General features: G+C 36.7%; 1 protein-coding gene across 1 annotated transcript in view; it reads left to right on the forward strand.

Annotated features, from left to right (window-relative positions):
* The window catches only part of LOC109113058 (DNA (cytosine-5)-methyltransferase 3A-like), a 36,924-nt gene that overhangs the window by 12,482 nt on the left and 12,348 nt on the right, over positions 1-12,094 (forward strand). Inside the window, 3 exon segments of the mRNA XM_042778288.1 lie at positions 2,768-3,008; positions 3,394-3,437; positions 4,903-5,069. Coding sequence (XP_042634222.1) covers positions 2,768-3,008; positions 3,394-3,437; positions 4,903-5,069 — 452 coding nt within the window.

Below are 12,094 nucleotides of genomic sequence, written 5' to 3' on the forward strand. Positions count from 1 at the left end.
CTTTCATAACTATACACTGTCTATTATAACTGACATTATATATACCATCTGAAAATTTTACATTTGTAAACTACATAAACAGTACACTTGTAAATTACATATCTGTACATTCATTAAAACAATTATGTTTTTCTCTATATTTCTACTTCTGTATTATATTGCATTATTTAAATTTATGTTTTTCTTATATTAGTGTTATATTTCATGTCTACTGTGTAATTCCTATGAATGTCTGCACTATCATGTATGTTTGCACTGTGTCTGTACTTTCTTCTGCACTGGAAGCTCCTGTCACCAAGACGGATTCCTCGTGTGTGTAAACGTACTTGGCAATAAAGCTATTTCTGACTTGTGACTTCTGAGGAACAGGAAACTACAGTTGCAGCAGGCGGAAGTTTGAAGAGTGTGAGAGAGAGACAGACAGATTCAGAGGGAGGTAGAGAGAGAAAGACGAGGTGCTGTAGCCTGCAGGTCTCTGATGATGGTAAGTTCTCATCAATGTCTTGCTAATTGTTTTAGATGAACGTCACGGTGATCATAATCGCATCTAAAACAGAGGCTGAATGTTTGATAGGAAGGAAACATCCTCATACACAGCCAGTCAAACGTGCTGATACGCTTGACTTGAGTTTGTTTCTCTTGATCTTAACGTGGAGGTCCAACACTATTTCATGCATTCTGACTTATTTGCACTGTTAAAGAGTTGGATTCTCATGGTAAACATGGCCAAAGTTTCAAAAAACGAGTTGGATGCATGATGGAGTATTTCTGTGCTAAATACACTCCTTCAGGGTTCCTATGAGTTTCTTAAAGTTTTTTTTTTCGAGTATGGCCCTGTATTACATCATAAAGGGCTGAGGATTGTATGGGCACATATCAGCCAGAGAGAGAGAAAAAGCAGCCCAGCAACGTGCTTCATTCAGGTTACAGAAGTCGTAGGTATAGCTGCACAGGACTTGCTTGAGAAGCATTTGTCTTTTTGTTTTTAGACTACAAAATCAACAATGTCACCAAAGAAGTGTGTTTTCTAGATGTGAGCTTGTAAAGTTTTTGTTCCTGTTTTATTTATGTCGATGTCACAGCTTGCAGACGCTTGCTATGCAAAAGCATTGCGTGCTCGTGATTCTTTAGCTCCGCCCACGGCACGCCTCCAGAGCTCGACTGCTTTCGGAGAGAAGCTTGCAGCTGTATCTGTCTTTTATAAATCTGATAAACCAAACACTCTTTGGAGATACGAAGAATTAAAAATTCATAATACTGTGTTGTTACCTGGATGATCCACAGCTGTTTTTTTTTTTTTTTTTTGCGTATTTGACCCTTTCCAACTATGACTGTATGATTTTGAGATCCATCTTTTCACACTGAGGACAACTGAGGGACTTAATGCAACTACTACAAAAACACTCACTGATGCTGCAGAAGGACACATAATGTTTTCACACATTCGACTGATCATCTTGGTTTTCATCTCATACGTTGCACTGTGTATATACTATTACGAATGTACTGTACAATAGCAGAGTTCCTGCGGGTCTTAAAAGGGTCTTAATTTACCTTTTCACAAAAATCAGAGCAGAAAGTCTTAAATTCATGAAATCATTAAATATTGCATGCAGTTGCTCCTCTGAACGATTTGATCCATTTCATCTCCTGGATCTTTCCCTGACCATGGAGTTTTGGTTGTGTAATATATTCTGCTTCAGGCAGAAACACTCCACACAGGTACGCAAGCGCAATGAATGCTTTGATGAATGCTTACAAACTGCTCAGTTTGAGTTTTGACCCATTTTGGATGTATGAGGTTGAGCTTTTGTGGCTAGAAGCATATTCTATGAAGTCTTTATTCTATGAAAATGAGTGCAGAAAGTGTGTGCACTTGGGTTTGAAACACCTGTGATTTATAGAGTTTCTCACCTCTTGATTAAAGACCTCAGTGGCTCTCAAAGAGTGTCACCAATCCCTCTAATGAAAGCACTAATGTGTGTGCGACTGCACTGATTCATATGTGCATGCAAGTGTGTTTGGCATCTATTAACTCACAGACAGCAGTAAAACTCACACCGGCCCTCGTCATACTGGACCAAAGAGACTTATCGTTCAACATAAAGTTAACAGACAACGTCACGCTGTAGGACGTCCTAGCAGCCCCCAAACATTTTAGCGATTTCCTGCCTAATTTCTTCACTGATGGATGATAAAGTTAACGTTAAATCAACCACAACCCTGTTTGAAGAAATAATCAATTCCTGATAGATAAAATCATGTCTTGTCTCATTGAAATCCTGTTTCACTCAGAATTGCATCACATTATTGCAGTAAAATGGTTTTGAATGCTGTTTCATGTTGACTAAGTGTTTTTCAAGAGGGAAATGCTTATGAAGCATTTGCAATACATCTTTAAAGAGCAATGCAAAAAGAATAGACAGTGATCTTTAGCTGATCCGTGACTCCATTAGCACTAATGTGTCACTGCACCTAAATATATGTGCCTATGCCCATGCACATTTAACATCTCCTGTAGCAGGTGCATTTATCTGAAGAAACAAATGAAGAATGTTGCATGCAGTTTATGATACGAAAGCCAACGATGCTTGAAATATCTGAAATAATATTACCACTAAATAAATTTTATAATTATTTTGTTTATTAATAATTATTATTATTATTAGGATAATAATTACTCTTATTCCCTCTATGACACACACATCTCACACAGTGACATTTCTGTTAACGCGCTGACTCATTCTCTCTCTCTGTCTTCTGACAGGAGGATAGTTGTGGGCGTGTGATTGAGGGCGTGACCTGTATGAAACAGGCGGGGTGTAACGGTGAAGCAGAGAGTCAGGTTTCACAGAAAAACCTTGAGCCGAAAGACTCCTCCCCTGACTCCACCCCTGACTCCACCCACCAGAACGGCACAGACACGCCCCCCGGTGCGGACGGAGACTCCGCCCCTTCCACTCCACGGAAGAAACGAGGGCGGCGGAAACTCAAGCACTCGGAGCGACGTGAGTCACCTGTCTATAGTTCAGTCAGCATGATTGATTTCATATGTGAAATGTGTCAGAAAATACAATTCAGAAGGTGATGAAAGCAATGGCACGAGGTGCTGTTGCGGCATACATTAATTCTCCATTTAGATTCGTCTTTCAGGAACAATTTAGTAAATACAGTATCACACTCTTCAACTGTCAACATGTTTATAACTAGCTAGCTGAATAATAAATATTTGGTTTAATGGCACAAACATTTGACATTAGCTTTATCGCCCCATTAAGTACCTCCACATTAATGAAGGTTTGCTTTAGTGCGTTGGTCAGGTATTTTCCATCTGTGCCCGTTTCTTCTTTTAGCCTTGTTTTCTTCTAAATGACCTCTGTGTTTGTCTTTCAGACGTTGACGAGGACGACACCAGCAGCGACACCAGCAGAGGAGATGTAAGGACTCAAAACACAGTATAGCTTATTGTCAAATAAACAACATAATAAAATTCAATAAATCACATTTCTGAAATTTATAGGACTAGGGCTGCATCATTTAGGCTAAAATTTAATTGGAAGGCTTTTTAAACCAAGAAATTGTGGTTTATATCTCAATATGATTATATAATTATAATAATTTTTTATCTTACTAAATAAAAATACTACTATTGTAATATTTCAAATATTTACAGTACAGCAGTAAAATTACAATCCATGAATTAATTAATTAATTAATTAATTAATTAATTAATTAATTTTTTAATTTGTTCCAAGTTTGCAATGCTTGTTTATAGGGCTGCACAATTTTGCCAAATTTGAGATTTATTTATCAATACTGCTATAAAATGGTAATAAAAAAAAATAATATTAATAATAACTATTATTATTATTCCTATCATTATTACTAAACAAAAATACGAAACAAAATAACAATTATTGCTATTAGAATGTTTCACTGTAATATAAAAAGGAGTGTTTAAGCAATAAAATATAATAATAATATTTTATTTTACAGTACAACAGTAGAATCGCAATACTAATATTTCTTCATTTCTTTGCTTTCAAATGTTAAAGCATTAAGCTTATATTTTGCCAGAAAACTGCAGGCAGCCCTTAAAGCTTCCCTTTTGTTGACAACAGACAGTTTATATGCGCTTCTTATTACAAGTTTGGAAAGAAAAAGATTTGGCGCACATTGCGTTCCCAAATGCATGTTACAATTGACCCAAACTCTCAAAGCAAATTTACTGTGAAACGAGAAACTGAAATGACTTGATCATGAGCACAGTGTTGCGCTTGCCTCTGATACGTGCAGTGCATATTTAGCAAATTGATAACCACGCTAAGTCATATCACGATTTCGTTTTATTTTGTGTGCAGGACTACGCAGAATCTGCAAGAGTTGCATGGAGAACTGGTTTAAACTTAAACTAATTGGTTATCTGGACCCATTCGGGTGGTTCAGAAAGGTCTAGTTAATACATCACAGAGAGCTGACCATCTGTGATTGATTAATCTTTTCCCGCTCAGCGTATGAGAACATGTTGAAGGAACGTTTCAGGCTGTGTTTATGTGAGAGACATGAATGTGTAAAGCCAAAACTTGGCCTGCGTGGTACTGTAAGTCATAACATGCCAAAAAAATGTGTTTACAGGCTGTTGAACATGTTACGGGTGTTTTATTAGGGCTATGTATGCACTGTAATTCACAAACATATACAGAGTAAATAAAATCGCCTACAAATTGGTTTACGCTGCAAAACGTGGCATTTTCTTATCCAGTAAATGAGTTTCGGTATCACATCAGCACTCTAAAACCTACAGATCGCCTCAAAAAACATGTAAAGGTCATGAAAGCATGTGCTATTTGAGTCTGTTCTTCACAGTGTGTGTTCACAGAGAGTCGTGTGTTTGTCTTGTAGAGCGACGGGGGTCGTCCGAGGGGCCGGCAGGGCTGGGACATCAGTCTGAGGAGACGTCCCGTACAAAGAGAGACCTTCCAGGCCGGAGACCCCTATCACATCAGCCGCAGAGAGAAGGAGGAGTTGCTCGCCCGCTGGAAGAAAGAGAAGGTCAGAGAGACTCCAGAAGTACGCTACAGTTATTTACACTCATTCAAAATCTTATGTGATGTTTGTTACATTGATGTGAGTTGGGCGTCAATTGTTGTTTTTCATTACTACTATGTTTTTAGCATTTGTTTCTTTTAAAATACATTGATCTTGCCATAAAAAATAGCCATAGATGCTGGAATGGCAGTAAAAATAAACAAATAAGTATATACATTTATCAACAGCATTTGTGTTAATGCAAATTAGAGCTAAATAATTTAGATTTATGCCTTAATAAAAACAAAATTAAATCATGGCACTTACAATGAAAGTAAATGAGCCATGCACTTCAAGATGTTTTAATTATTCAATATCTATATTGGAGGAAGCACTGAAAAATGATATTCCTTTTATGGTTTTACAACTTTATATTCCTCAACCCCCAGAGAAAATACTAGAGAAAAAATATGAAAATAATTAATAATAGTGACAATATTAATAATAATGTATTATACCTCAAGAAAAGAAATTGGAGGAAATAATTAAATGGTGAGGAAACAAATTAGCACTATTTCTAACTCATCGAAATCCAGAAATATGAAGGTTTTTTGTGTGTTTGAATGAATTCTGAGTTAAAAAAGGATGCATTATTTGAGGAGGGTTGTGAAAATCATCTGTTTAGCAGGTGGATGAACTGGTTATATATCCCTTACATAATGCATGTGTTTGAGTTATGTTTAGCTATCTGAAAATACTTTTCTTGAAGTATTGCATGAATATCGTGCAAATGTTACCAGATTTGCCTGCTTTATGAGGTATTTTATTATGCTAGCCTTATGAGTCAGCATGATATGGAAATGTACTCTATTTTCTACATGTGTGTTACAGATCTTATCGTGAAAGATTCATCCGTGCAAGTTTCACTTTGATTTTTGATTTTTGACCTTCTGAAATCATAACTCAATTTTCTGACTTCTCTCTAAAGACGTATGCTGTACTTCTCCAATCGTTTAGTTCACGTAAACCCTACTCGTGTTTATAGATTTGAAAAACTTTAATGTTTTTTTTTGTATTGCATTGTGTACTTCCACTGTAAGTGCATTACTGTTACCATAACTTTTGCTTCTTTTTTTTTTAAAGCAACAAGTCAAAATAATTTTCTCTCGTAATGGATGTTATGCCACAAACGTTTGTTGAATCCAGAACATTCCTTTAGAGACAAAGAGGGAAAGTGTTTAGTGGCTGCTGTTGAAGTTTGATACGAGTTGAGTTGAGGACGTATGGAAAACTCACATCCTTGCAGTCAGAGCTGCTGAACGATACAAATGAGTGTGTTTATAAGGAATGGAAAACAATTTAGTACAATGTTGAATGGTATGTATTCAAATGGGGTTTTTGCAGTGGATGCCATAGAAGAACCATTTTTTGGTTCCCTAAAGAACCTTTCAGTGAACAGTTCTAAAAAGATTCATTTTTTCTTAATGTGAAGAACATTTTAAAATTATAAAGAACCCTTTTCCATTATAAAGAAACTTTTGTGGACTGGAAACGTTCCATGGATGTTTAAGGCTCTTCATGGAGCCATCAATACCACTAAAGGGCCTTTGTTTTTAAGAGTGAATTAATCTTAGCTCTGTTTTTTCACCATGTTATGGTGACCTGATAATGGGTAATATTAGTTAAAATGCCCAAAACAGCTCAAAACAAAGGTTGTCTGAATGAGGGTTTTGTGTGATGAGTATAAAAGCGTGTGTTTATCCGGTGCCGCGGGGGTTTCGGGGGCTGCCGTGTCCTCGGCTCACCCAGTGAGGGCTGTTTCTCTTGGGTCGCAGAGATCCCGCCCACTGCAGCCTCTGGATCTCATCAAACTCTGGCGCAGCGCTGCTACGGCACTTCACAAAGACCTGATTACAACCGTGTGTGTGTGTGTGTGTGTGTGTGTGTGTGTGTGAGAGAGAGAATCGCACATGGTGTGTGAAGCGGTTTAGTTTATGAAGACACTATAAAGGATAATGTAATTATTTGTAATAGTGTTTTCTTTTATATTTCCTTATGGAGTTTCCTCTGTGTGTGTGTGTGTGTTGCTCTCTCTTTCATTCATTCTAAGGTCTTAAATCGTGGCTTAATTGAACCTTTCCGTGTTTCTCAGTAACAATGACAGTCGAATGTCTAGTGAAATTCTTCCCGGTGAAGAAATCAGTCATTACCTAATCTACCCCCCCCCCCACACACACACACACACACTCATCTTTCTCTCTTTTCTCTGGTCGGCGCTCCACTCTCGTTCAGCGTCTCGTTTTATGGCGGACGCCCTTCTGGTCCCTATATATGCAAACACTCTGTGACCAATCAGCACTGGGTCACGTGACTCGCGATTCCCAAACAAAGACATTGTGTGTGTGTGTGTCTCCCCCCTTTCTGTTTTAAAAGTGTCTTTTTTCATGCGAAAACACATGCACACACACAGCTACCTGAGCGGGACGGCCGATCAGACACAGCGGCGTGTGTGGGTACGTGTGCAATTTGTGGAAAAGACACATTTACTGATGTCTCTGTGTGTCTCTGTGTTTTTTTTTTTTTTTTTTTTTTTTTTTTTGTGTTTAACACAGAGAATGAAGGTAGAAAATGCTGATTTGGCTGTTTGCATTAGTGTGTGTGTGTGTGTGTGTTTGTGTGTGTATACTATATACTGCCTATTATTTAAAAAAAAACAATAGCATGTGCAGTGCTATTGGAATAAAGGTTTTAAAATTGGGGTTTACACAACAGTGCCATAGAAGAATTATGTTGGTTCCCTAAAGAACCTTTCAGTCAACATTTTTTTTTCTTAGTGTGAAGAACATTTAAAAAACCTTTTTCCACTATAAAGAACCTTTTGTGTAATGAAAAGTTTCCATGGATGTTAAAGGATCTTTATGGAACCATTAAAGCCAATAAAGAACCTTTATTTTTTGGGGTGTAGCACTGATAGATATTTTAAACAGTACTGTAGTATGCCAAATAATGACTTAAGTATATTATTTAGCATGCTGTTATGTTTATTTTGCATGTAATTGTGCATCTAATCATACATTTTGGCAGTCCGATCAAATAATGTGTCAAGATATCAAAAATCAGTTCATTTCACAATAGATTTGGAAGGTCAAGTCGAACTTGTTGCATTGTAAGATATGGTATGCTGTTGTATACTGTTTACGTTGACAAATGCGGTAGTAAAGGTTGCATACTGCGTACAGTATACAAACTGCATACTTAAGAAACAGTACTAGTAGTATGCCGTCCTGAACATAGAGAGAGAGGTTGTGGGTTATTGGATTTGAGTGAAATATAGATCTGTATACACTGGCTGCATGGTTTTGTTTGTACTGTGTGTTTGATGCATTTATTGTCACGTTGAGCTGAAAAGGTTTAAATTGTCAGTGTCTATGTGTGAGGAATTTGACTAAATTCTTACACCATGATGCCATAAAGTTGGGTTTCCCAAACTGAGGTTCATGAACACCTGCAGTTTTGCGAAGAAACTGCAGGCAACATGTAATGCACAATTAAATTAAATCTTAAAAATGTAAGCTTAAAAAAAAATTATAATAAAATACTTATTTAACAAATCATTTAGAATGTTATAATGTTGTAATGAAATATTAAATATTTATATTTCAAATAAATGCTGTTCTTAAATATTATATAATAAACTACATTTTAAATAAATTACATTACATAATAAATTACATTTTAAAGTGTTTCCAAGTGTACAAATATTTCACAATATTACTGTTTTACCTGTATTTTTGATTAAAAATAATGCAGCCATATAAGCATAAGAGACTTCTTATAGAATCCTTAAAAACTCTAACTGACCCCAGACTGTGTTTGATAAAGTGTCTGAATGCTTTACGAAAAGGAGTGAAGTTTGTATAGAAATGAGCCTGAGAGACTTTAGGGTCACGGTGAGGTCAGTGTCAGAGGTCGTTCATGCCTGGGTCACGATCATAAAGCACTCCGCTCTTGAAACCCGTCATAAAGCTAAGGGTCGTGGCAGAGGCCGAGGGGTCAGAGGGTGTGTTCAGGTCATAGTGGGAGACATTCACACACTTTACGTGAGAAGACTGCAAACGGTTTCTATGCACATAGAAACACTGTCACCATTTATAGCATGCCAATGAAGTGAACTACAGCAGGAAATGAGGTTATCTGTTAAAGACTGCATTTCCCAGGGTGCAGTGGGCCATTTGCCAAAGGGCTGCTGGGTAACCACCACACAACCACTATAACATACTCTTTTATCAGAGACGATTCAAGGAGACAGAATAAGCATATAAAAATGGATGAGAGAAATCATAATGCTCAATATGACTTAAAGCCATGAATTTGTAACAGAGACGTAAAATACATTATTGCATTGTCAGATGTTATTGCTGATTTGAATCCATTATCATGTTTTCTGAAAGAAGTCTCTCTGCTTTCCAAGGCTGCATTTATTTGATCAAAAATACAGTGAAAAGAGTAATATTGTGAAACATTATTACAATTTCAAATAACTGTTTTCTATTTTAATATATTGAAATATTTTATTTATTCCTGTTATGCTAAGCTGAATTTTCAGCATCATTACTCCAGTTTTAATTAATTTAGTCACATGATCCTTCAGGAATCATTCTAAAATGCTGATTTGTTGTGCTGCTTCATATTTTTGTGAAAACCATGATACTTTTTGTCAGGATTCCTTAATAAATAAAAAGTTATAATAAATATTTATTTTTAACATTATAAGTATCACTTTTGATCAATTTAATGCAACTTTGCTAAATTAAGATATTGATTTCTTTAAAATAAAAAACAACAACAGCGAGATCACTCACTAGGGTTTGAGTATGTGTGTGTTTTAATGTTCTTGAACTTGAAAATTGTAAAGCTAATTACAAGTTTGTAATCAGCACCACAGACGACAATAACATGACACACATTTGCATATGTGGTGATTTATTGATTTGAGCTTTGTGTTCAGCACGCCAAATGATTTGCACCCTGTTTAAACCTGTATTTAGCACTGAGCACTCGAGACGGATGTCAATGCCGTGTCCATCTTCTGTTTTCATTCCTCTTGTGATATGTATGCAGGACTGCAGTGAGGTTATGTGTCTCCACTGACCCGTCAAACAGGCCTGTCTTCTGTATTTTACGTCTCTGTGTTTTGGTGTGATTAGCTGCTCTGCGGTTGGCCCTTTAGTGGGGTTGAAGGTCATATGAGGCACTTGTGACCTTCCTGCAAAAGGTCACGCAAGAGAAAACCAACAGCTGCTTGAAGGAAATCAAAGTTTCACAGTCTCACATACAGTAGTTACAAAAGAAGCCGAAGCATTGAGAATGAAACTACGGAAATGTCAGGAACATCATGTTTACCCTTGTGAAAAAGTACACTTTAGCATACTTTTAACAAGGAGGACTTTTATTAAGGAAATATACTTGGATGTCACTTCTATTGAAACGTATGTCTTGCATTTTTAATATATTTGTAATTACACATTTTTAATGATAAAGTTGCAGTTGAGTACATTTGAAATGTAATAAATGTAATACTGAATAACATACTAAAGTTTAAGTACTCTACATGTGCTGTAGTATGTTAATCATCAACAGAAGAAGTGTACTTCTTTACACTTCTATATGTATATTTTCTGAAGAAATTGTGTGTGTGGTGCTTGCCGTGGCTGGGCAGTTACTAGGGTCTTTTTGAATGTTTTAACAATTAGTTAGGATTTTTTAGAGTGTATTAACACTTGGCTAATCACTGGTAGCATGTGTAGCATTTTGGAAGTCCTGTTTGCCAGCATGAGTCAAAAGAGCCAAGTCCCATGTCTGTATGATGTTCTGATGCAGAGATATTGCTAAATGGTTGCTAGGGTACTAATGATGATAGTCTAAAGGCTGCTTGCCAGTATAAACAATATAAACCAACCCCCATGCCTTTATGACAATCAGATTTGAAGAGCATGGCCAGAAGGTTTCCAGGGCAAAACTAATAGACTGGATGTGTGTCTGAACACACACAAGCCAATCGCTGTGTCTGTATGATGTCCTGGTGCCGAGATGTGGTTTATTTATGCTGGCAAATGGCTGCTAGGTTACAGTAAATGGTTGCTAGGGTGTTGCTAGACAGTTACTAGGGTGAAAACAATAGACTGGATGTCTGACTGAATCAAAAGTGCCAAACCTTTGTCTCTATGATGTTCTCTAAATGGTTGCTAGGGTGTGGCTAGATAGTTTCCGTGTCAAAAAAGGCCACCTGCTTGTCTCTACGATGTTCTGATCCACAGATATGCCTCTCAACATTTTTCAGTAGAAGTCTATGGGCTGGTTGCTAGGTTGCTGTAACTGGTTGCTAGGGTATGGCTATGAAGTTGAAGTCCATGGTATTGTGAACATCATACGCCTGATCACTTAAAAAAGTCTTAGCACACCTCCCTTCAATAAGCTGCACAATTTGACACCCCTTTCATGAGACAAGTTACGCACCGAAGTATGCAAGATATCAATAGTGATGCTTTGCTTTGCAGGCACTAATATAGACAAAAGATTAACATAATGATTTAAAAATGTAATTTGACATTATTACAAAGTACACTTTTTAAAGTTGTATGAAGCAGACATGATAGTAAACTACACTTACAGTAAAGTGGCGTTTTATTCCATTAATATTATCTGTAAGAAGAGTTTTTTTTAAATATATATTTTTAGGATTTGAAGTACACCACAAGTGCACATTTAAAAGCACACTTCTTTTTCTCAAGGGTAAGTGGCACAAATGAAGTTTTCTAGGATGTCAGGATGCTCAAACTGACACAGCAATGTTTTAAATAGACTTAAAATATACATATATTGTAAATGGTTTACTTATTTAGCTGGGAGATGAGAATGTATTTTAACACTTAGAAAAAAAATGGCTAGTGGAAGCTGTTAAGATGTTTAAGAGATGTCGTTTGTAATTTTACTTTCCTGCAGGCAGCGGTGCTGGATCTGTAATGTTGTATTGGGAGTCATGGGAATCTTGTTGACATCAGAATCC

Source organism: Cyprinus carpio, chromosome A20 (assembly GCF_018340385.1).
Source record: "Cyprinus carpio isolate SPL01 chromosome A20, ASM1834038v1, whole genome shotgun sequence".
Lineage (NCBI taxonomy): Eukaryota > Metazoa > Chordata > Actinopteri > Cypriniformes > Cyprinidae > Cyprinus > Cyprinus carpio.